A 26,779-nucleotide genomic window follows, 5' to 3' on the forward strand; every position below is an offset into this window, starting at 1 on the left:
TACATAAACACATGATTTTCAAAGAATACATTTCAGCTTGAAAGTAGACAAGGACATGAACAGGGACAGTGAGGGGAAAAAAAACATATAGTAAAGAAGGATGACATACAGTAACAGTTCAGAGAGGAGGAGAGCAGTTGGATAGAGAAACTAGGAATGATGCCAAGAGAGTGACGCAGGAAAGGATGGTTAATTTATTGATGAAGGAATAGGGAGACAGAGTTTAGATAGACCAAAGTCACATACGACCTGTGACCTTTCAGCTAGAGATAGTGCAGATGAAAGGGCATGACAGTGGGAAGCTGTCTGATTAGATATAATGAGGTATGATTTGATTTAAGTGCATGCGATGTAGTGCAGAGTGCGCTCTAGCATGCCACTTCGCTGGACTTTGAGACGATGTGGTCCACATTACTTTTGGACATACTCTCCATTGGGATGTCAGTGTGTGAGCGCCCGCGCTTCTCTTCGGTGCCGCGTGAGTGTGTATGTTCATGCTGCAGCTCGTTGGTGTGCGCGCGGCTCCGAGGGCCATCAATGGACGTGATGCTGGAGCTGGAGGTCGTCCGTGACCGAAGTCTGGTCATGCTGACACTGGACACTGGAGAAAGAGGAGAAATAGGTTTGTAATATTCTGCATCCCCCCTTAAGGGGCATAATAATTCATTTAATCAGTTTTGCCAACTGATATAGTACAATAATATTATTATTATTATAATACACAGGAAAAATTGAGTAGCTTGCATAGCTGAACGGAGAGTGACACCTGCAGAGATGAGAATACTTCCGCTACTGATCTATGAGATGTAATAGCTCTAATTTAAAGGGGTGCTATGCAGTTTTGGCCATTTCTTCGCTGTTTTCTCACTTTTTGCTCGCAGGTTTCTCTATAGAGCTCCCCCTACAGCTTCGGAATAGATATTTGGCAGCTCCTATGTTTACTCGTGACTCCTCGCTCGGTCAGTCTGCCGTTTCCTCTATCTCTGTTCCTCCGACAATGCTTTCCTAGCTTTCTGTTTCTTTTTTGCTGGCTCAGCCATGACGATAGTGTGAAAAACTCCATCGCTACCTTGTTAGCCGGTTCCTGAATGGGCGTATGTGTGCAGTGCCGTGAAGCAATTTGTTACATAGCGAGACCTGATATCACGCGATACTTCCTGATACTGAGGCTGCCGGCTCACCGGCCGAAAGTTGCAAGGGTGGTTTTTCCGCTCACAGGCGCTAGGGGGGGAGCAAGACGACCACCACTGAACTCGAAAAAAGTCATATAACCATTCCAATGACTCCGAAGCTGTTCAGTTAAGGTAAATTAAGCTAAAAAAAACCCCTGCATAGTTCCCCTTTAAGATTAGGATAGTTTGGGGTTAAGTAGCCCAATAGTCACTTACAGTATCCTATGCCCTGGATGAAATATTTCAAGGCTTCAATCACTTTGGCTGGCTGGGGAGACAAAAGATAAAAAATATTGAATATATTTCCAACCAATCAGGAGTGCAGATTCTACATTGTTGTCAGCGGAGTAGCCATCAAAATGTCACAGTGTACCTGATCCACCTGAGGAAGTCCTCCACAGTCCGCCATCTAGAAGAGCAAAGTGCAAAGGTCAGGTGTAGGCTTCAGTCTGCAGTAAAACCTTTACCTGGTGTTAGGTTCAGTTTAGTCTCGCTTTGCCAGACCATCCAAGGTAAAGCTGTTCGTGCTCATGTTGTTATTTAATTTAACAGATCACTCATCATTCTTCACAGGTTTTCAGCCCTGACAATATGTTGTCCAAGGTTTTCTAACCGTTTGAAAAATAATTATTTGGTTGTTTGCTTCATTTCTGTGTCAGTCAGTCAGTCTTTTGGTTACCTTGAGCAGAGTGGTCTCGGTGGGGTTGAGTTTAGAGTTGCAGTCGACCACGGCCTCCACAGCTGGAGAATTATCTCCTACAATCAGCAGGGTGGAGCACCTGTAAACCAACAAATGGGCAGGTGAAATAGGCGGAAAAAGTAAGACATAGTTAGGATTGACAGAGCCTGCTGCAATGATGCAATGATGATTCACACATTGGCTGATGCTTTCTACTTCTTACCATCAACAAGGGTATTATAATATGTGAAATAACATCCAAGTATTCATTTTAAAGACCCTGCTGCTATACTCTCTTTAAATGTCAGTGGTTGTACTAACTTGAGGGTCCTGAAATTGATGTTTTCTCCAGGAATAGGCCTCTCCACCTCCAGAGCGTTGCGGTTGTTGTAGGAGTGGAGGAACTGAGTCAAGTTGGACTGGTTCATTGTTGTTGTGATGTTGTGACGGTAAGTAGCTATGAGGTCATGATTGGTCTCGATCTCATCCTGAAAAATCAGTAAGACAGAGATATTCTGTATTCTGTATGTAAGACTCACTTGATACTTTTAGTTAAGTTTATTTTAAAGATGTTTCCACTTTCGTTGTCACGGCAACTGAAGCTAATCCCTGTAGAGTAAGCCTGATAACTTACCTTTCCAAACAAATGTGAGATGACCGTGTCCGGGAGAGTGTGGGTCCATTCGGTGAGCTATAACACACACACAAAACATACACACAATTACATACAGCTAGATTCAGATAGCCTTTAATTTATTTACGTTCTAGGTTTAAAATAATCGCCAAATGGAGAACCGATCACAAGGACAAATACTCTCACTACTCTTCTAGCGGCACAAATGGGACAAATATAGGCGTCACTAAACACATAGCAGCTGAAGTGTCAGGAACAATCAAATGTAATGTATATCTATCAATACAGGCGGTTGTATAGATTGAAAGTACCACAATATTTGAAATAGATGTTGCTGTTATTCAACATACATGATGGATGATCAACCCACACCACACTGCTCACCTTGCTTGCAACAGAATCAATTAATCCTTCAGCGCTGGGGTTGATGTTGATCAAAACCAATCCGTCCACCAGATCTGGGTGATTCAGCTACACACACATAGAGAAGACTAGTTAATGATATCATATTCAATAACTCTTTTAAACTTGCTGGCATGTTTTTCAGCAGTTCTCTCATATATTTTTTGAGCGTGTTTACAACTTAATGTCATGTTATTCTTGGACAAACAGATCACATCCTTGATTTCTATGCAGCCATACATTTTCATCAGTTTCTTCCATGGATACGATCTTGCTGTTACCCATCTAGCGTTTTTTTATGGATAGCATGGCTGCGAGGGTATGTCCCTCTTTGGCTAAGGTATTTTAAAGATGGAGGCGCTATATGGCGGCCGTCATTCAAGCTCGTATGTATTCTGAATGATTCTGAATGGCAGATTCTACGCTTACGAGAATACTTTGATTAGTTGGTGGAAGTAATTACACATGAATGAGCACATATTTGTGAAAGAACAAAGGGTGTTTTGCTAAGAATCATCTCAAAAGATTACACAATGTAAGTTTAAGTTTATCCGTGGCTTTCGAATAGGAGTTTCATCCCCCCTCTGGGACTTAGGAGACATGTGTAATTGTATCTGCGTAGTTTTGCAAAGGAAAGATCTGATCAGTAACTCTGGCATAGATCTGAATTACGTATTTGCCCAGTGTACGCTAGGAGGAACTACAACCAAGCGAATGTCTTTGCAAGAGTAAAGATTTATACTTTGCGGTGACCTCTAGCTCACCCAGTAGAGTGTGCGCCATAATTAAGCGGAGTCCCTGGCAGAGACCCAGGTTGGAATCTGACCCGCGGCCCTTTGCTGCATGTCTTCCCACCTCTCTCTCCCCTTTCCTGTCTTCAAACTATCCTATCAATTAAAGGCCAGAAAAGCCCAAAAAACAATCTTAAAAAACAAAAAGATGTTAACTTTATATTTTTGCAAACTGGGTGTAAAACTATGTTCTCTCTCCCTGTCTCAAGTTCAAATGAGATTTAGAGATTGTAACTCACAGCGAACTTAGCCAGGATGTAGGCTCCAGCTCCAACTCCAAGTCCAATAACTCTACGCAACCTGTAAAGCACACAATCACAAGGTCCAAACTGAGATGAATCCTAGTGTGGGAAAATGTTCTAACCTTTAATGAAAGGCTAACTGAAAAGTGTTTGTTAAGTATCAGATTAACTCACCCAAAGTGTTTGAGGACAGCGGGCAGTGCTTCAGATAGCTGGTCCATGGAAGGGTAAATATATCTGAGGGGTCAAAAGTCAACATACCCATCAGCAGGTGTGGGATTCACTCACTTATTGCTTTATAAAACAATGATAATATTACAGCACGACATGTAAATACATTTCAGACTGAAAGTTAAAAAAAAGTGTACTGACGAAGAAGGCAGAGTTTTGGCTCCCTCATGTTGTCCTGGTGCTTCAACATGACAAACAGGCAAATAGCTGTTGATTTCCCGCATGTCCTCGTGGTTGAACAGTGTGTCAAAACAGGACTTGTCTATAAGAAGACAAAAATTACATAGATTCCGTTTAAGTAAAGGGATAAAAGGTGATAGGATTATGAAAGATAAAATAAGAAAACACAAGAAAAAAGAAAACAATATCACTCAGATTAATATTTATTTAGAGAGAATTGAATATGCGTTATTCAAAATGTACAAATGGATTAAAGTGTTGTTTTAAAGGATTTCAAATATAAATAAGGATATTTTGACGCATCCATGCAAGCTAAGAGGTTTTACATAACATAATGAACCAACAAGTTGTATTTACGCACCATGGACATCTAGTTTTCAGCTTAGCTGATATAAATAGACTGATGTTTAAAAAATAAAAAAATCAGATAGCTGTGATATGCCTTAATTTGGATATCAAGATATTTATACAACTTCTCCTTTTTACAGCAGTGATTTCCATTTGGTTAGATTTTCCCCCCACCTGTATATAGGTATATTACAGTTTATTTGTGTGCATTACATTACAAATGCCACATTATTGTGGGGCTGAGAGTTGGAACTTACGGTTCAGTCCAACATCATGAAATGTCAGGAGGACAGGGTGGTTTGCCCTCGGAGTTCCTACCATGATGCAGTGGACGTTTCCATAGTGAGTCTCTACATGCTCCTCCTAAAACAAACAGATTCAATCACACATTCAGATAATTAATACATGCAACTGTGTGTGTGTGTGTGTGTGTGTGTGTGTGTGTGGGTGGCTGAAGTTACTGATGCACATATTATTACACCCATTCGACTGTGTGCTGTACATGTAGCCAGGCAGAATACAAGTAATTTAACTATGCACAAGGATTGCACATGTAGAAGTGAATCTAGCAGCAAGTTTAACTGAAGCTCTTTGGGATACTTACAGTGATGTGGGGCTCAAATACAGATTCACACTCATTGTCGTCCACTTCCATCACTGCTGATGCAGAGTAAACCACAACAGAGGTAGGCTAAAGAATATGTGCAGTAGATGCAGAGCAGATGTCCTGTGTAGATATTTGTTTCTTAAACCCCTCTTTTTTTTGTAGCAAATAATTTTCTCATTATTTGTATTTTTAGTCCAGTCCTGCAGTAATGACGACCTCAGAGCAACAGTGTTTATGCGTCTGACACACTTTTAGTTTGAGCTGGTTTATATATCCTAGGACACTGATCTGTGTCTAAGCCCTACTGTACCAATTTACCTTACTAAGCCTTACTATTAAACCTTACTATTTTAAGCCGAGCTTAAGCTGCTGTATTCCCACAGAGACAGCACTGTATTTCCAAAGGGAATTCATATCTTCACTGTGAAAACACAACTTTACTGTGAAGTTTCCATGCATCTTAAGATACTTTGAGCAAAAATATTCAGCTGTAAGGACAGATGATCAACAGAATTGAATTGAAATTTGTTTCTAGACATTTAATAAACTGATTTTCTTAAAATCAGCTTTGAATAAGGTATTCTTATGTCTCATGCGCGACAACTGAAATGTATTAAAAACTAAACTATTGGAAATAAATCTGACTAAATGCGTCCTGTTATAAACTTTGTTGGTGGGAACTTACATTAAAATCACAGGTAAAGCTTGCTGTTTTTGGCATCAGTGGAGTCACAACAAGCCAAGCCGGGAGCAGGTCAGCTGTCTAATCTCTTTGTGCCATCTGTTCCTCACAGCAAAACATTCAGCTCCTTGCAGTTCGGTTAACCTTGACCCTCCTGCTAACAAGTACAATAACTCTGGATAGCAGTAAAGAATTGCAAAGAATAAATAAAAAGATTTTCAGATATAAAGCAGTTGACTAGTTGTTTGAGACTATGTTTCATTGCGGGAAATCCTTCCAGTCATATCTTTGTGAAAGTTTAATATTTAAGTCTTGGTTTCCAACAGTTTTTTTTTTTTTATGTGAGGGGTTTGATTTATTACTTTCTTTATGACTTAGGTTTTCAGATTTATTAAAATAGTGTGGTTTTAGTTAGAGTAAACACACATCTACAAATGTCTTTGCATAATTCTTATTCTTATTCTTTATTTTATAAAGGACAACACACATTAACATTTCTGTTAATGTGCCAGTGTTAGCCAGCCGGCTAATTTTCAACTGTAGTTCTTTGGCCAGATGATTTTAGACCAGAGCAACAGGAAACAGCAAGACATTAGTACAGGTTACACTATACAGACAGAAGTCAACAAGACATCATACAGACAGCTAGAGCAATAATAAGCTTTCTCAGTTAGCCATGCGGAGCTACAGGAAGCAGCAAGACATTAACACAGTTACACATCAACAATATCTCCATTCAGTATTCAGAAGCCATGCAAGCATCAAAACACAGCCAAGCAACACAGACCAGAGCCATCTTCTTGCACCATTCAACCATGCAAAAGCAGTAACAAGCAGTAATAAAAAGATGAAATAGGCTACATCACTCATGAGGGAGGCGTTAATACAGCACAGGTTAATTAGATGGTAAAATAGTTAAAATACAGGTTCATTTTTCATAAATACTGTACCCAGGAAATGCAGAGAACTATATTTGACACCGGGCAAGACATCAAACATGTTAGCAGCAGGTCAGCAGTGATAACAACAATAATATAAAATTACCAGGAGATTAAAAATGTTCACAAGTCTGACTTCCCAAGAGCCAGGCCTTGAGCCTTTGTGTGAAGTTATGGTAGGTGGTGCAGTTTCTTGTTTCATTTGGTAGAGTGTTCCATCTATTAGAGGCTCTAACAGAAAAAGCATGATTGACTAAAGGAGTTGGACCTGTAAGGGGTTACACAGTCCCCTCTCAGAACAGACCTAGTGGTTCTAGTGTTAGAATTGTTTTGCTTAATAAAAGTATTGAGCGGTGGAGGAGATTTGCCATTCAGGATCTTGAACCTTAGGCAGGTGTCATTATATTTGATTAGATTTTCCCAACTAAGGATGGCATATTTGTTAAGAATTTTACAATTGTGATGAGTATTGTGTTTTCTGTCTAGCACTTTGAGGGCCTGTTCATACAGAGAGAGAACAGGCTTAAGGGTGGTATCTTTTGCTTGCGTCCAGCTTGTCATACAATATAATTTTGCTGCTGAACTTGTTAGGCAGCTTCTTATATACCTAAAATTGGCTAGATTAGTGGCTGGGTTTATGCCTCGACGCAGAGCTCCAGGGTTCGAATCCGACCTGTGACGATTTCCTGCATGTCTTCCCCCTCTCTCTCCCCTTTCTCACCTAGCTGTCCTATCAAAATAAAGGTGAAAAGGCCCCAAAAAAAAATTGACATGATAGACAACTTGAATATTATCACCAGACACATAGACTTTGTGATCACAGTCAGATGAGGAGTGTGTCTTTGTAAAAAACATGCAGACAGTTTTCTTTACATTTAGACAGAGGTGAGAATGTTTAAGCCATGTAGTTACATTTGCCATTGCTGCGTTAAATTTAAAAGCTGCTTCTTTTTGTTTTTTTTGTCCAAGGGAATGTAAGTGCTCTTAAATGAACTGGCGTTTCCCTCATGATGGCAACAGGTCAAAGGTTTTGGGATTAGCTGCAGAAAATCAGGGTGGGTAAATGAAGTGCTATCCCCTCAGTGATGTATCTTTAACATTGTGTCAGCGACTATCAGCGTGCAGCAGACGCTTCATATACAACAATTATTGTCACATACAGGATATTCCCTAGATTCCATATGATATATTAAGACATGTGACATGACTGAGCGGAAACACAGCAGACTGTGCTGTGTGCACCTTCTTAAGGCCATAACACCACAACTTGCTTGAACACACGTAAACACAGCTAGATAAGAACTGTGTGTGCAGCAGGTTTAATCCATTTAGTGGTGGCTGATAAGCAGAGAGCAGCAGATGGGTCTTACTCAGCCTCACGTCAGCCGGAAGCCATTTTAACATCATACTAACCCTGACTAAGCTTTGGCATGCTAGCCTATTTCAAAGAAGTCTGAGGAAGGAAGAACCTGGTGCTTGAAACATTACACAGCATTAAAATGATTCTAACGGGAGCTACTTGATGTATGTGGCTCTTTTTGTTTTAATGTCTTTGATACACCACCCATCCTATTGGGCACGGAGATGTGCGTGTTTTTTTTATCGTTTCTTTTTGCTAGCCTATTTCACCAGTGACCGCATTAGTCCCATATTTTGGGGCATGTGTTGTGATCATTTCAACTGATTGATGTGTCAGATTTGACCATGTTAACAACATTAACCTGCCTTTTTTTTGCATAATAGTGTGTTTGAGGTTTTGAGTGACTAGTGTCACTATTAAAATTAAAGCACCCTGTTGGTTATAATTATCTAATATGACAACACGTTTACATCCTATAGCTCTAAATGCGTATTGAGTCTGTCTGCAGGTAGAATTTCTGCCAGCTCAATTAAGGTCACACCTGCTGTTTGACTGAAGACACGCTGGCATTTGATCAAACAGGACATTAAGTCTTGTGCAACAGATAAAACCATAAGAAACATAATCAACCACAGACATTGACCTTGTTCAATTGGCAACAGAGTAAAGTGCTATTAAAGAATTTTCAACATTATGTAACAAATGGTTACTTGATACAACATGGCTGCAAAAGTGTGAAGGATTTAGGAGATCTACTGGCAAAATGGAATATACTAATCATAACTATGTTTTTATTTTCTACAGTAGCCCAGAACAGACAAACCAAACACTGGCTCTAGAGAGGGCCTATAGCCATAATAGTATTTAGTGGCTAGATGCTACTAAATCTAGTCATATTATGAACTAAATACTGAAGTCATCCCTAATTCAATGGAAAGCATTTAGGGATCAAACAACTGACTAAAAAAAAAAAAAAGTTACTAGTACACTAGTTCCAAAAAAGAATAAAGTGATAAAAAATGAAAAAGAGATTGTATTACTTGAAAAATGCTATGGCTAGGTCATGTGAGCCTGTGTCGGGATTTTTGAATGGTGTCTTCAGGAAAAAATAAAGTCACAGGCTTTCTTTACGGCCAGCATTTTGGCTTGTCATTGTAGGAAAAGCACAGGTGTTACTAATAACACTAACAATGGTTGTGTTCTATTCACGTGTCCCAATAGGCTGTGACAGTGTGACAGCATGAACAATGCCAGAATCCTAAAACTGTAGCAGCTAAATGGAATTCAGCCATCATTAAACCTGTGATATCCCTGCTGTGACATGTCAAAATGTCTTATATGTGAAACAAACCTATTGTCACTGTATTACTGCCTGAAACAACAAACAAGAAAAGGCTGAGCAGTATGTCCTGTATGTCCCTTACCGACTAATGTATTTCAAGATGGCGCATGAATATGGAGTGTCCACCCCAGTTCATGCGAATGCAAATGTAAAATTTCAAGCCAAAAGGAATACTTGGAATTAATGGTGGTGGTAAATATTCATGAAAAAGGACAAGTTTGTGAACAGGCAACACAGATTTTGATAATGAACAACTAAACACGTTACACACTGGACCTTTAAGCCTACATCAGATATCACCCCAAAACCTCTGCTGTCTTTAAGCAAAGTAGTGCAGCATTGGTCATTATAGTCAAATTAGTACTGAAAATAAATTTTACAAACCTCACAGCTTTAAATGAGCCATTTGAAGCTGCAACTAATCTAAGAAGTTACTTTACTTTTACTAGTTTACTTTTTGTTTTACTTTACAGGACATGTGATAAATGGAAAAGTGCAGCTGCTTTACTCCTTCACATGTAGGCCTACTTGGCCATATCTTCTTTTAGTTAAGTTTTGGACATCAGTCTTTTAAATTATTTCAGAAACCCTTTCACAACCAAACTGAGCCAAATCCTTTGACTACTATTTTTGGCATAGACCCAAACTTTTTTGTTGAAAAAAAAAACAAACAGATTTGCTGAAAGGCTTTTACAAACGTACTGCTTTACTGGCTGACGAGCTATCTTACTTACAGTAAGTGGAAGGACTCTGCTCCTCCCTCCCACTCACACTGGATCAGAGACATTATGTCCTGTATGGATCTAGTTCCTGGGGAACAGGCAGTAGATTTTACAGTGTGGCACCCCTTTGTATCTCTACATTTTACAAATGAATGAATGAATGAATCAATTCATTAATTAATTTTTTCTTTTCCTATTTATTTATTTTCTACTTCTATTATTTCTCGACTTACTTTTTCTACTGTGAAGGTATATATGGATTTTTTTTACTGTATTATTATTGTTATACTTTTAACTTGAATTATCCATAGAATCAATTTAGAATACATCCTCTGTGGTCAGCTCTGGTTGTCTGTATGTTTTTCTTTTGTACAGAGGAATGTCTTGTGGCACCGGTGAGTGTTCAGAAAAAGAAAATTCCTTTCCCTTTAAAGATACTGTTTTATTGGCTATTGACAATCAATCAACAGACCTTTGTAAGAAAGCAATATTTGTGTCAGCTTCCACGGTCACCTGAGCTTGTAGCAGCACAGTCTGCACCTTTGTATTGATTCCACCAGATGGAGATGTTGACTTTCTGGATGCAGCGTGCTAAAGCTCAGAATTTCAATGCACTGCTTTTCACCTGACAAATGTTTTTGAAATGACTGTTGCCTAATATTAAAATAACTTTGTACTTGGCGCTTTGTACTTCCGCATAGCTTAAATTTAAAAATATAATCTGGCGTTAAATATATTCAATATATGTTTTAATATTTAAGGAAGTCACTTGGAGCTTTTTAAATCCCGTATGGGGGTTTCCATTCCAAAACAGAAGGGATGGACAGTGAGATGGAAAGTAAGTTTGGAAAGCCAGAAATCTCAGCATATGGTGAAGTGATCCTTGACTTAAGAGTATTGATATGCAACCTTCTCTATAACCTGCTGCACATGTGTTATGGACACTCTGTGTTGTGGGTGAGAACGATTCTTATTTATTGCTTATGTATCAACAGGATGCATGAGACCATGTATCCCACACTTTCTTTACTTTATTTCTTCATGATGTTTAGGTCACCTGGCTTACATATGCATATACAGTATACTGTAGCGGGCACAGTTGCAGTTGTATTGTCTTGTTGACAGCTGGTTGTCATGGTAACTCTTCTAAGTCTGCAGGTGAAGGTCCTGCTGTCCAACTCTCAGCTTTCAAAACACTCTAATTATACACACAGCAGCTGCTGCTGCTTGCCACATGCTTGACGGTGTGCTTATGTGTGTGTTTGTTGTGTGTGTGTGTGTGTGTGTGTGTGTGTGTGTGTCAGTATGTAGCCTATATGCGTTCTCCTGTAAGCATGTTTCTGAGGGTATGTGCGTGTTTATGTGCAAAGACACAGGCCCTTTCCACTATTCCTTGTATAGCATGATTAGCTAAGGGTACAGAATCTCGAAAAAAAGAGATTTAGGTACAGTGTTTTGCTGTGGAGTTACTTGTAAGACCTGAAACTGTTTTTGAAAGTGAAATAAAGATCCATTAAATCTCGTCAGAGGTTGATTATTGTTTTAGATGCCTGAAAAGGTAGAACTATGTTAATAAAGTAAAAAAGCACAGATTTAAGAAATGTTTGATATGCATAAATATAAATTTGGGTGGAACAATTTCTTTTTTTAAATCTGCCTGCGACCCTTCAGATTTATTTTGCAACCTTCTGGCCCATAGGTTGGGAACCACTGCAATGCATTGTTCATACAAGTTGTCATATACAGTATCTCTTTGCACAGTTTTATATTGCATTTTGTGAAATGGTCCTGTATCGCATTATATAGATGAAACAACTTTGCAACAAATCAAAGATCCTTCCAAAACTGCAAGCAAGTTTACTGCAGTCACTTCAAAATATTAGTATGGCTCAAAACAGGAAGCCCCTGAAATATCACTTGATCCCACACAGCATACTGCTGCTTCTCCACCATCCACTCCTGGCCAATCAGGGGCTCGGTTTTCCAGCAGCAAAGCACCTGCTGCGACGTCACAAACCCTAAACATTAGGGTTAAAGTGAAATTAGACATTGTGTGATTGTGTGCTATTTAGATACCATTAAAATACTTGTTGTGTGTGAAACAGGAAATGTCAGCTTACAGTATACTGTACGATACTGTAAGAAAACTGTTGGGAAAAACCATGCTTCCTTTTCATATCCAGTTTCTTTTTAGTTGCTCTGGGGATTACTAAGTATTTCACACTGCTGCATGACTAGTGTGCCTGAGGGACAGAATTACAAACTAGTCAAGGGGAGAGAATGTACTATGTAATTGTATATATCAACATGATAAATGAGTGTAAATGGTAAGCTTGCCTGTGTTCCCATTTCAGTCATTCATTAGGAGAGAATGACACAGCTATGTTTGTATTCATCACACACAAATGCAATAGAGTGAGACAAGAAGCTACTGAGCCAGATTAGAGCGCTTCTCTAAAGGCAATAGGAGGTTTAAATAGCACCAAACATGACGTAATAGCTTTCCAAGAAGAATCTAGTTAAACAACAGTTAAACAGAACTTTACTTAACATATGTGGAAGAATTAACAAACGCACAATGTGCAAATCAATGGGGTGTGTACTGTATGTTCGTAGTGTTAGATCTATTTATGTATGCATTCTCCAGCAAACCTCTCAAACTTTGGCAGCAGCACTAGTTCTGCTATCAGCAATTTCACAATATTTCATTTTTTTAATAAAAAGATTCACTTTCACAAATACCGACACATTTTGACATGATAAGAAGAATACGTATGGCGGGCCTTAAAGTGCCATTGTCCTATCATTTAGCCTTGCTTTCATGGATGTCATGATTACTCTGAAAGTTTTGATATGAGAAAACAAGGTAATAAATTATCTCTATTCATAGTTGCTGCTTCAGTCCGACTCTGACAGGCGAGTCTGAGCATGATGATTCATAATTACCATGATAGTCACCATCAGCAGTTTGGTTAATAAAAATAAGGCCTGAACACTTCCTTGACATTTCCTTGTAGCTGTGGTAAGGGGATTCTAAAGTCTTTGCAGGTCAGCCCAATGCTTTTCATGGCGCCACAGCCGGGCCCCGAAGTGTACTTTAGACTCCGTCGAAAGCACAAGACTGCCAGCAGAGAGTTGACCTACAGGGTGCAGGCTCACATTTCCAGAAGCCATTGCAGATACCCTGTTTAGGCCAGTGCACTGCTGTTTGTCGTATCAAAACAGATGGTCAACCTTTTGTTGCATGCAATGTTCCTCTCTCTCCCACCATGTTCCTGTCTCTCTTGACTGTGTTTACACACACACACACACACTGATGACACCTGTGCTTTAAAAGATGTAAAGACACGTACTGTACAGTGTGAACAAGCCATAATCACCTCTATTCTATGTTTACATGTTTTAGCAGTCAAAGTCCTAATTAAAGGGCATCAAGGCAAAGTAGTTGCCTCTTATTTTCCATCTCTCTGAAGGTCTTTATCTGTCTAACTGTCACATTGTGTTTGGAACCCGCTAATAACCAAAAGTGGTTACTGATTAGCCGGAACAAAAAAAATATAACAGTGAGGTAACCCTAAGCCATGATACAGTAGCTGAAATCCTTGTCACCATAATGCATGCAACAAACACAACTCCAGTTTTGAGAGCACAAATACACACAGAATATAATAAGCAGCAGGTGTGATCCTGAACATTCAAAGTTGAACGTGATAAACTGGAAAGCGTTCAAGTAGTGCTTCAGCTAATTTTAGCTAGTAAGAGGTGTTTTTCTAAAGCTCCATACGTGGGTAAACAGTCATGGCAACATCTACTCAAAGTGATTGATAGTGAGGTGAGGCCCCAGCCTGTTCTTCTTTAAGAAGTATGTACGTATGACTGCCTTGTGACTCTCTGTACTCACACATCCTCACCATAACTTTCTAAACAAATCGGATAAAATGTATCCTTAAAACTCAAAAAACACAAAGCTACATGGATTTCTTGGAAGCCTGCCTCAATGATTGTTGGTTCAGAAAATGTTCACCCTTTTTATTATATTTTTGGACAAACATAGTGAGTGATGCAGTGTGGCAACAACACACATCAGTTTGGCTGTAGGAACACAAACAAACTTGAGACTATTGTGAGTTAAGGAGAAAGTTAATTCCATGAACTGGGACTCAAAGGTTTGACTTGTCCAATCTAGCTGGTAGCTCAAAGAACCGTCTATTTTTAGTTGGTACAGGGAGGAAAAGTGGGGAGAGAGGGAGGAGAGGAAAACAAGACAAGGTCTAGACAGTTGTGTCATGGCAGAAACTACTTGTTGGACCTAAAATTTCACAATATTTTTTGTTATATTTGAGAGAAAGAGGAACTGAAAACACCAATCTGTATTTATATTGTTACTGTGCACTGTACTATATGTGAGACCACAGACTTCCTTGACTGAACCTTGTAATCATCAGCCTATAGGAAGGCTGAGGAGAGGAAGGGGGCACAGCACCTCTTCTTTACCCTGGAAGAGTGGAGGGAGAAAGGAGTCAAGTGGATGAAGGGGAGGAAGAAGAGGAGGGGGAGTAGGAGGAGGAGGAGGGAGTAAGGCTCTTCTCCTCTCCCTCTAAGAGCATTAACTGTAGAGTGTTCTGGTAGTGACAGGGCTGTCAGGGTCAGATGGCTGCTCAGCCTGATTAGACCAGCTCACAGCAGATCCTCAGCCAAGCACTCTGCACTGCTACAGCTACAAACTGGCACGTACAGTACAGACATCACAGCGGATACTGAGAGGCCAAGAGGTACAAGGAGAGGTGGATAGGTCAGTGTTATTGTGGAGCAGCAGGTTGATGCATGAATATGCCATTTTCTGCTGGTTGACTACCAGACAGCTCAGCTTCTAGAGGCAGAAAAAGCAGGTGGACTTTGCTTTGGCAAAGAGGCAGAAGAAGTGCTGTTATTTCTGTTGTTGGAAATTACATTGAATAGCAGGTAAGGACAATGTGTAGTGTTGTATTTGTTTTGTTGCTATTGTCATAATTAATAGTATTTGGGAAAGGTTTCTGGAGGTGTCACACAGCCACAGCAAGTTTTGTAACTTTTAGGAACAACAACTTCATGTGACGAATAACGAATGTAGATACAATGGTGGAGAATTTACATCGACATTCATTTCCACAGTTAGAGATACTAATTAAGTTATAATCACACTTCTTTGCTGGAATAGGCTGTCAGTGGCAAGACATGGGTGTACTAGAATTGCAGACTGTTACTTCCACAATGATTTGAAGAATCAGCTGCTGGTATAGATACAGCTATAAATACAGCTGCAGGTATTCAGTGTCTACAGGGGTTTACTATAACAGCCAGTCAGCTATTTGTGTGTCAGCACTCACACTGTTTTAGGGCTGTTGCTTTTGCAGGACTTACTTGTGGTTTGTGAATTTTCATGTTCAGCAGCCAAGCTGACCACTGAGGTAAGAGGGAAGGCTGTACTGTTTTAAAAACAGCCAAAATTTAGAAATTTAGCACATCTTCTTTTTTTTTTTTTTCAAGTTGACTTGGAGCTGCTGCAGAAATCCTCCTCAGTAATTGTTAACTGAAGGCAGCAGAGATGAATGTGCTGTAACAGGATTGATCCTATTTCAGGCTACTACTAACCTGCCTTGTTGGTGTCATTACAACTAGTCTCGCTTTGCCAGACCCTCCTCCACAGCCCTGCGGAGGAGGGTCTGGCTAGTCCACACAGCATTCCAGGATGGGAGAAAAATGAGAGTTTAAAATGCCAACACAAACGAAGCCCAATACAACGGATATCCGGCCTAAATGAGTGAAATCCGGCGGAATTTCTGTCGGCAACAGAGCAATCCCGGAAGTGGAACGTCAAGGATATAGACTCATTACTACTAACCTACAAGCTTACTGTGTTTCATTCTGCCTCACATTTGCACGCACTTTAGAAAGGTTTGGCTACCTAACGCAGTTCTAAAATAACATTGAGATCCATTTTTAACTTCTTTGGGTCCTGACCCAGCCCGTGACAGGGAAGCCAGGCAGCCAGATGATCAACTGGGGATGCACCTGTTTTTACAAACTGCGCTCTAAGGTAACAGGGAAGATTCGCCTTGCAGTTTTAATTGGAATTACTGCTACCGTCTAGCCATTTCCCTCATGCTTCTTTATGCTTTCTTATGATGTTTTTATTTAAGTCACTCAGTTGTGTCTCCCGGTTTCAGTGAATTTACTGCTTTGTCACGTCTGTGACAGTGCCTTATGTCATGTTGCTTTGTGTGATACACATTTGTTTTTATCCTGTGTGTCTCATGGAGTTAAATTGTTGTTGTGCTTGTGTTACATGAGGCTGTAAAAACACAAATGGCATCTCATAAAACCTCAGAATTAATGTTCATTCTAGACTTTGAATTGACTGGATGGGATTGACCTCTATCCTGATTAGTGGTAACTGTGGTAACAAAGGATAAATTCCTAATCATAGATAGTCAACAACCTGAAATAGACGGCACTCTTCTGGGAGAGTTAGTGAGTAAGTCGGCATGTGATTATGAAGAGTGTGTGTGTGTGTGTGTGTGTGTGTGTGTGTGTGTGTGTGTGTGTGTGTGTGTGTGTGTGTGTGTGCGCATGTGAATTGTTAGCTGAGATGAGAAGGTGAAGACGGATTACCCAGAGTACCTCTGGACTTTCCCTTGTTGTTTGTCTGAATGTTTGGTTTGGTAACGTCTTTGACCACCTTCCTTTATGTTTCCTTCACTCACTCTGCCCGTCCTCCATAACGTGATCAGCATTTGTTTTTCTATTCCTGCTTTGGGTAAAACACTTATCATGTTTAGTCCCATACTTTTATGTATGCCTAACTATGTAAAACTTTAATAGGTTTATCAGACAGGTTTCTGTCATCTTTTTTTTATTATTGTTGCTAAGCAGAATATTAAACTTGTTGACTTTTGAAGAAACTGCATTATAATTTCCAAGCAGTTTCCCAGTATCCTTTCACTAATTTATGTAATATTTAGCTGGACAGAATGCGGCAGACGAGAACTTTCTACAAATATACTGAACCAATAATAAGGCACATTACATAGCTGGAGTTCAGCCCAATGTCTTTTACTTCAGAGAATAAAGAGGATCAAGCTGTGTTAAACACACATCTAAGACACACTGTTAAAATATAATTTAAACATCTCATAGACGTGCAGATATGTATCTGATCAACAGCAACTGTTTGTATGCACAAAATATGCCAAAGCTGTTGTTGCACTTTTCAAGAAGTACTGATCTGAGATCATTCTCACCCTAGTAGGAGGACTACTTGAAGTAGCAAGTGAGCTAACCTTCCTTTTTATTTGTTTTACAGTTTGTACTACAATGTGTGGTCTTTTGTCCCAAAGGCTGAGGAACTACAGCTACTACTCTTCTACACTTACACTACAATCCTCTTAGGATACATTACGTAGGACACTGGGTTTCTCTTTTTTTCCACACCAAATTTAATTTGGTTGACATTGTGCAGGCTAATCTAATAACATTTTCCATATTTTGTGAGCCACATCATGTATTAGATTTTCTAGCTCATGCTGCATCTGTCATCTGTTTCTGTGCTTACTTGTCTATTCCATGCAAATATAGGACCACTTTTGTACATTGTTCAGTAACTGCATACAGTGATAGTTGACTCATTGTGTGTGTCTGCTTGTGTATATGTATGCACACAACTGACTTCTTAAAGAAGGGAGAATCAGGACTTACTTGCAAATATCAGCAGTCTTGAATATACTGTATGCATAAGCTAGCTGTTCTTGCTATTTGGCAATCTTTGGTGGGTTATTTTAAAATTACAAGCACCAACCACTTTCTCAGGTTCACTAGTGACTATGTTTGCATGCCGCAGTGTTTGTCAATTTGATTTAATATTTGAAACTAATGCTATAATTTTGTTAAGTGGGTTCAATGGCAAAACATTAAAATCTGAATATATACACATGTTCATGTGTGTGTTTGTGTGTTTATCTATATACTGTACATCAGCCAATCATCTGCCCTCCTGTTGGCCTTCACATTACTGATTTAGGCTGTCATTAGTAGATTTTGCCAAACAGTATGGGTATATATAGTATATACTATGTTTGGAACATTGGAACAAATGCTGGATTATTGACATTTTATTTGTACCAATTTTCATTACTGTTTTTCTGAAAGTTGATCATTTAAAAAGTTACATTTTGTTTGTATCTTTTGTACTTTAGAACTGCTGGTTGATGGAGTTTGTGCGGCGGAGTGGTGACTACTGCCACGCACAACACATTTAGAGTCTATCTGGAATGAAGCTGCAACCATGCAGTCCTGCGGCCCTGATACCTGAAAGACCATTGGCCCTTGCCCTCTAAAACCAGCCAGCTCATGGGGTAAGACGTGGAACCTCGTCACTGGAAGCTAACTGGAGAGAGAAGGACAGAGAGAGCTAAAGAACTAAGAGACAAAGAGAGAAGGACTAAAGCAGATCAAAGAGATAAAAACAAAGAGACGGACACAGAGAGAGCTGACACACTGTAGCTTCCTGGACTATAGGATACAGTCAACTGATGGAGTGAAACTGTTCTCAAGACAACAGGACCTCAGAATTGGGAACAAATAAACAGTCTCCAACAGGAAGTTCAGCAAAAGACAGGAAGTCCAGAGTTACCTGGAGACCTGATATAAGTTGAAGACACAGCAGCTACCTGCTACAGCTGGAGCTAAAGGTAAATAGTGATGCACCAACACCTCTTGCACATTACTGATTTGTTCTGGCATGATTATATTATTCTGTGATAGATTTTTAAGTTTGGTCAGTGTGAGCTTAATCAGCTTTTGGCTAATTTCCATGGTTGTAAGTTTTATTTACAAGAATTCTTTTGGCAGATATGCCTCTCCTGTGTTCTTGGGAAGTGTAAACCTGTTGCTGCAAAATTCCTGTACTGCCTGCTATACAGATTTATGAATGCGCAATACACAAGTTCCTTCAGTCACGCATTTGTGCCTAGTCATCACTGGCTTAGTTTATCCATTTCTTTACTAGCCTGATCACCCAAATAGTACTTTACTTTGACTAAAATAGTGTCTGTATGGAATGTAAGGCATCCCTGAACTAGATTGATTAAAATAAAAATTCCATCCTAAAATACACTCATATCCCTGTTGTCATATTCGAAATGTGAGCAAGATCAATGCCATTGCACAAGAGAAACTTGAAATAAATGATCCATTAACAGTTATAATAATTTTTTTTTTTTTTACATCCAGTATACAACTCAATAATACTGTGTTGAATGTAGTATACATGCATTTTGATATTAGATGTGCCCTTATCGGGGCGCCCTGGAAGCTCACCTGGTAGAGCGTGCGCCCCATGTACCAGGGCTCAATCCTTACCGCAGTGGCCCAGACTTCGATACCGACCTGCGGCCATTTGCTTGCATGTCTTCCCCCTCTCTCTCCCCCGTTTCCTGTCTACAATTGTCCCATTGGCGATTTTACACCCTTTTTATGGGGGCTCAAACCCCCCTAAATTTTATCTCAGCCCCCCTTAAAATTGTAATAATTAAAACAATGTTTTTTTTTAATTCATTTTAGTGCTTCAAGTAAGAGTTTGCGAACTTGTCTGTTAGTGACAGAGGACAGACAATTACAGATTCAAAGGTCTTTAAACAGGTTTAATCCTGTGTTGCTGTCGCCGATGCTACACACCTGTAACCCAGTCAAGGAAAGGGTTAACAGAAACGTAGTCTCCTCAAGTTGTTTTGTTAACTGTTTTGTCTAATTGTGACTGTATTGTATATGTTTGCCTTTAAGGACCCCCTCGAAAACGAGATGCTACATCTCAAGGGGTTATTCCTAATAAAAAGAATTTCCTTGTAGTTGTGCCAGACTCCCGCCTTTGGCTGAGTCTCTATCTAATCTGTCAGAGAGAAAGCAGGAGAACTCTGGGGACTATCAACGTTTAACGTTGATAGTCCCCAGAGAAGAAGTTGGTCATTTCATAGTGCAGATTAGAACCCAAATTGAAACGTAAGCAACTAAAATTGCTGAATGTTAGAACATTTTGTCAAATTGGTCGTTATTACTGTGACCTGAGTGCCTGAGTGTCAGGTTTAGTTCCATCATAGTGTTAATAGTGTCAAAAAAACTTTAGCTGACGTTGTTGTTCAGTAGCTAGCTCAGAGATTATCGGCTAATGAAATTACTGATTTAGCAGGGGGGGTTATCAATTTTGCAAGGCACTGTATCCGTGTCACATTCTCATTAGGGGCTGAGCTCCCCTAAAGGTCTGTTCCTAGAATCGCCCCTGAACTGTCCTCAATTCATGTCCATCAATTAAAGGCCAAAATGCAATGAAATGTTCTGGCTGATTAAACCAGGTTTAAGTTGGGCAGAGCTATGATGGGAATTATTTGAGGTTGAAACTCGATGTAGCAATAAATAGTGGTGTGAGATGTCCCACCTTAACAGGCGAGACCAAAGCCTGAGGCAGATGTCAAGCAAGTGCAGTCTGCTTGAGATGAGGTCAAGCAAACCAAACCGGTGGAGTTGTAGGGCCTTGAACTGCAGTATTACATTCCTCTTTGAATAATGGTGTCCCTTTACTACAGTAGATGTGCATATATTATATTGCATTAAAGAAAAGGACCTTAAAATGTGACCTTGACCTTTTGATAATCTTGAGATGTCTTAAGTTTGTAACAGGATAGGTTGCGTTTAAAAAAAAAAGTTGCAGTAATGCACCCTGGAGGGGTGAAGCTTGTGGTGTGTGGGCATGGTATGCTGAATTGACCTTTTTTTTTTCTTCACAGCAGACATTTTGTCATGTCATAGTAGGAAAAGCACATGTGGTACTAATTATAACAGCGATGGCTCTGTTCTATTCAAGTGTCCCAGTAAGCCAGTGTGACAGTGTCACAGTGAGCCAGCATGAACAATAATAGGACCCTGAAACTGAATCCACCATCATTTATTTCATCATTTACACCTGTGCTTTTCATTTCTTTTCAAAATGTCTTCAGTTAAAAAGGCATATTGGTGTCAAAGAAACAGTAGTGATACTTAATGGGAAATGAATGAGACAAATCTAGAAAACCGCATGTGTTGTAATCACTAAAACACATGCGGAGATGAGATGACTCAAAGATGACATTTTCCATAACTTCATGTGGTGCCATTTTTTGTGTTTTATATGCAAATGTCTTCGGGACATAAAAATGTGCCTGAAATTTGGTTCAAATATTTGACGCCATGTTCAATTTTTAGTTATATGCAGTACAATTCTCCCTGACATAAAAGGTCTGAGGTCCTCCTGGGATATCAAAGGTCACGCTGGTCACCATGAACCGTCCAGCTCCAGTGGAACTGTGCCACAAAAACATGAGATTCCTGATCACACACAACCCCACAGACAGCACACTCAGCTCCTTCATAGAGGTAAGAAATGTGTGTGTGATAACAGACCCCCTTCAGTCCACTGAAAAGCTTTACTGTAAATAAACGTTAATAAAACACATAAATACACATTTATCATGTATAAACTGCATGTGTTGTTTCCCTTGCTGATGACATGACACTTTAACTGAATTGAATTGATCAACTTGTGTTTTGGCTAAGTTGTGAAAATGGTCTCCTACCACTGTTGTCCCATTCAGGACCTAAAGCGCTTTGGTGCCACCACAGTAGTTAGAGTCTGTGATATTACCTATGATAAAACACCGTTGGAGAAAGACGGCATTACTGTAGTGGTAAGCACACACACACACACACACACACACACACACACACACACACACACACACACACACACACACACACACACAGTGCCAGTAGTACTGTCACTGTTTGCTTGTAACTGCTTTTTTTCTTCAGGATTGGCCGTTTGATGATGGAGCCCCGCCCCCCAGTAAACTGGTTGATGATTGGTTGAGTCTACTGAAGAAGAAGTTTCAGGAGGATCCAGGATGCTGTGTGGCTGTTCACTGTGTGGCTGGGCTGGGGAGGTGAGAGACACACCAAACAAACAAACAAAAACTTTACTTTACACAGATTGTGTCTTAACTGAATCCAAGAGAGGGAGACTCACCACCTATGCACAGCAGGGATTAACATGGAGAATGTTTCATGTTTCTGCTATAAAACTAGGTCAGACCGGTTGGATTACAGTCACACCATAGTTATTGTTTGCACGCATATGATTATGCTGTACACAGCAACATAATCGGATGATATGATCAGATGCCTTTTGTAGTTTTAGTGGCATTGGTCTCTCGCTTATATGTGTTGAACACTATGTGCACACACAGCAAACACTAATACACACACACACACACACACACACACACACACACACACACACACACACACACATATACACACACACACACAAAAGACATTTTGTACCCGGGTCATTCCTGTTATGCAGCAATATTTTCATTTATGCCCTGTCCTCATATTTCCTTTAAGATGTGTCACAAAAATGGCTGGAATACACATGACTCTGTGTGTGTTTATGCATGCATACAGGGCCCCTGTACTGGTTGCTCTGGCTCTGATAGAGAGTGGGATGAAGTATGAAGATGCTATTCAACTTATCAGACAGTGAGTACACTTATAAACTACATCCTCATCATGCAGAAATAACAAATATCATGGTGTAAGAGCACTGGTTTTTGATATACACAAAAAAAGCTTTGTGTAATATGTAAAATATTTAACATAGTTTAAGAATACATCTTACCACACACACACAATTTATTCACTACTAGTTATACACTCCATGTAGAAATTGTAATTATTTTTCTTTGGTGCCATCTGGTGGTGATATCAAAGAAGACAATTAGGCAGACAGCAACGCACGCGGTAGAGCCATTTGAAGAATTAGGGTAATCAGGAAGGGTTATACCTTCCATCATACGTTATTTGTCTTTTTTTAACATATTTTGTCTTTGTGTGTATTTCAGGAAGCGTCGTGGAGCCATCAACAGTAAACAGCTAACCTACCTGGAGAAATATCGATCCAAGCAGAGACTCCGCTTCAAAGACTCTAATTCACACAAGAACAAGTGCTGCACAATGTGAACACACACACACACACACACACACACACACACACACACACACACACACACACACACACACACACACACACACACACAAAACACAAAAGACATTTTGTACCCGGGTCATTCCTGTTATGCAGCAATATTTTAATATATGCCCTGTCCTCATATTTCCTTTAAGATGTGTCACATTTTTATTAAAAAAATGGCTTAAATTATAGCTAAAGGTCTTCTTTATCACATTAACACAGAATAATGCACATTAAAAATACATGTTGTACTTTACTGCCCTTTTTTATGGTACATGTGCTCGATTTTACCATGTCCCCAGTGTAACGTTATCCTCTTCTACAAGACCTATACGCCATAAAATAATAAAATACTAGTTAGCCATGTTAAACTCTCTCTGATAGGCTATATATTAGGAAAAACTATAGTTATTTTTTTTTCTCGCATTTTTATAATTCACTCTGTGTGCCTGAAGTAATTTTCCACCGTGTTAGTTTGTAGTTTCTCGACTTTAAAATAAAGAAACTTCAATTCCATTGACACCATGTTCAGGAAGTGACATCGTTTTTTGTGAGGGAACTCAAAGGAGCAAAGTAGGGTGAGCATAAACTTACACTGAGGCCGAAATGTTGCTGCATACCATGATCCCTCAAAAAATGCCTCAGGAATACAACCATATCAGCCTTGTGTCACTATCACAAACACTAAATATACAGGCTTCATTTGGCCCGTGTGTACCCTGGGAATTGACAGCAGTTTTATTAGAACCCATCTTTGTGATGTCTTGTCTTTTAAAGAAAAAAATATTTTATTGGTTTGCTTCACAATATAGATTACAGTGAAGAAAGATGGCAAATAATGGCAGGGAAGAGAAAATCACATAAGTTTTGTAGCTAATTGTTCAGGGGATATATATAGTATAGATATAGATGGAAAAGACACAAAGTTGGGTTAGGGATAATGTGTTGAGGTTCATGAATCACATTGAAATTTTATATTATGATATACCTGTTCTATTGGCCCTCAAAACGTCAAATCATACCAGATATTTTGTAAAGATACCATTGAATTTTCATTATTTTGTACAGGTGTTCAATATGTTCAAACTTCCCCATATTCATGCTATAAAATGGCATGCAGTATTTCTGAGAGTTAACAGCTCAGTGTTTTTACTGTAAATTAGGTCAATACTTTAAGTTGACCCTATCTTTTACATTATTCCTGTTGATGTCTGTTCTCTGTGTAACTGGAGATAAAAGAACTCATTTTCAAGCAGCATTTTCTGCCATTCAGTATCAAAATCAGCTTCTGAAATGCTAGATGAAGCATTTTGGTAAACATAAAGCCTTCATTTGGTTTTGTCACAGTTGCCGTTTAAATCTAATTTCATCGTGCTCAAATGATGTGTTTACATATTAGTGTGTGCATTATATTTTGCTCTGTTTACTGATACCCACAAAAGTAAACATCTTTGTCAGCAGCAGCTGATTTCAAGCCAGTTTAAAAGTACATATGTATTATTTAAAACAAAAGGAAATGTTAATAATTCTACAGTTATAATGCATTACACACATTCTAAAATGACGGAGGGATGTAAACTAGTTGTAAATAATATTAAATGAAGTATCTCTATTTATCACTTTTATTCTAGAGGTAAGGGTAAACCACTCCTCACAGTCATTGACTACAAACATTTGCAAAGAAAATGAAACCATTGCAGGTATTACACATATGTTTTATGTTTCTTTGTCAGAGAGGAATTTTCACATTATAAGCAGTTCATGACATAATATCTCAGTTGTATGATGATGATATATGGATAAATTTAGATCTCTAATCCTAGAATAAATATTAATGCGCATCATTTAAACTAGGTCACAGTATCTTATACAGATTTTCTTGTGGGTTGGAGTTTGCTCATTAATTTGTATTGTTTCTTAATGATGCATGTAACCAACTGCTTCATGGTAGAGCATGCACCTTTTATGTATTACAGTAGTAGGTTGCTTGTAGTCCCCTCATCATCTTATGTCCTGAACAACAATTTGTGAGAAAGAAATGTGAGCAGAGGGTGTAAAATTGTGTGTGTGTGTGTGTGTGTGTGTGTGTGTGTGTGTGTGTGTGTGTACGCGTGTGAGTGTGTGTGTGTGTGTGTACGCGTGTGTGTGTGTGTGTGTGTGTGTTTTGCAGTCTTTAGTCATTGTTAATAATTGGAACTGACCTGAGCTGACACTTTTTTTTATGTAAAACTAAATGCTGTAAATGTCTGTATCTCTGTACATTTTTGCACTGTTAATAAAGGCTTTGTCATTGTCCCTATATTTTAATAGTTGTTAATTAATTCCTCTGTCTATTTTACTGTGCCTATAAGGATCCCTGTTTTGCATCCTTATGAAGTTCCGTTCCAATGGACATTATAAAATTAAAAAAACTGAGAATAAATATAATATTTATTTATAAATATAAATATAATATTTATAAATATATATTTATAAATATAAATGAAAATGTGCCAGAGGAAAACAGCAATGAATGATCAGTGGGTTTATTACGGCTTTACTAGCTGTATAATATAAAACACTATTGTCAATACTAATGGACTTTAAGTTTAAGTTAAGTCAGGCCTTAAATGATCTTTCAGCCTACTCAGGTCACCTAGAGACTTCAATAGGGCGACTCCCTCCGTACCCTCCAGGTTTTGAAGACACTAAAGGTAAATGTTGATAGGAGCTATTCTTTCTGTAATCTGCAATATTAAACTGTGTCATGTCTATTCTTTAGCTCTATTTTTATGACAATAATTTGGCAACACTCCCAAATCATTTATTGATCTTATGATTACTTTGATTTTGACCTGTAAAATTATAATGTATTCTTAAAATTCCATGGTTACCACAAAATTCTATATTTGTAATGATTTTCTAGTTGAATAAATGTTAGTATCAGAGAAACTCTTCTCTGTACTTATCAGCTCACTGTATCAGACATTTGTAACCATAATTTAGCCATTGTCCTGTAAAGAGCCATTTAAAAAAACAACTTTTTTTTTACAGTCCCATTACCCTGATATACAACCTGTATTTTTTTTACATGGTCTGTATTTGTTGCACCACGTGACCACCATAAATGTTACGTTAAAACAAGTATTACTCACACATACTGTATTACTCCCACAACTTCAACTAAACAACTACAAGTATATGGCAACAGTGTTGATGCCTGCTGACACAGTGGTCAACATATTAAAGATGTTATGTAAAAGAAATCATTGGCAAAAAAAATCTTTAAAGAATACTGCTGCAGCGCCCTTCTCAGCCGCAGTACAGTCCTCCCGCCGCAAAGGGCGCTGCTAGGCCAGCTACAGTATCACTGTGTC

At 39.0% G+C, this 26,779-nt stretch overlaps 2 protein-coding genes across 5 annotated transcripts; one reads left to right on the top strand and one right to left on the bottom strand.

Annotated features, from left to right (window-relative positions):
* LOC144519017 (protein NDRG1-like) lies at positions 1-5,334 on the bottom strand. Its single transcript, XM_078251900.1, has 12 exons — positions 5,284-5,334; positions 4,937-5,042; positions 4,293-4,413; positions 4,095-4,157; positions 3,918-3,978; positions 2,870-2,956; positions 2,486-2,542; positions 2,173-2,339; positions 1,852-1,951; positions 1,546-1,581; positions 1,389-1,440; positions 1-601 (listed from the first exon to the last, which is right to left on the bottom strand). Exons 1-12 carry the CDS (start codon positions 5,332-5,334, stop codon positions 369-371), a joined length of 1,134 nt encoding a protein of 377 aa, XP_078108026.1. The 3' UTR covers positions 1-368.
* Positions 5,335-14,566: 9,232 nt separating this feature from the next.
* Positions 14,567-25,718, top strand: LOC144519878 (protein tyrosine phosphatase type IVA 3). 4 transcript variants are annotated; one of them, XM_078253377.1, is made up of 7 exons: positions 14,569-15,292; positions 18,562-19,056; positions 21,632-21,769; positions 21,988-22,080; positions 22,205-22,335; positions 22,859-22,933; positions 23,296-25,718. In XM_078253377.1, exons 3-7 carry the CDS (start codon positions 21,674-21,676, stop codon positions 23,411-23,413), a joined length of 513 nt encoding a protein of 170 aa, XP_078109503.1. In that variant the 5' UTR covers positions 14,569-15,292; positions 18,562-19,056; positions 21,632-21,673; the 3' UTR covers positions 23,414-25,718. The 4 variants fall into 4 exon arrangements, with proteins under 4 accessions (XP_078109506.1, XP_078109503.1, XP_078109505.1 ...); XM_078253379.1 differs by having other exon boundaries at positions 14,569-15,122; XM_078253378.1 differs by lacking the exon at positions 14,569-15,292 and adding an exon at positions 15,340-16,406.
* Positions 25,719-26,779: the final 1,061 nt, after the last annotated feature.

This window comes from Sander vitreus, chromosome 6 (genome assembly GCF_031162955.1).
Source record: "Sander vitreus isolate 19-12246 chromosome 6, sanVit1, whole genome shotgun sequence".
NCBI classification, from domain to species: domain Eukaryota; kingdom Metazoa; phylum Chordata; class Actinopteri; order Perciformes; family Percidae; genus Sander; species Sander vitreus.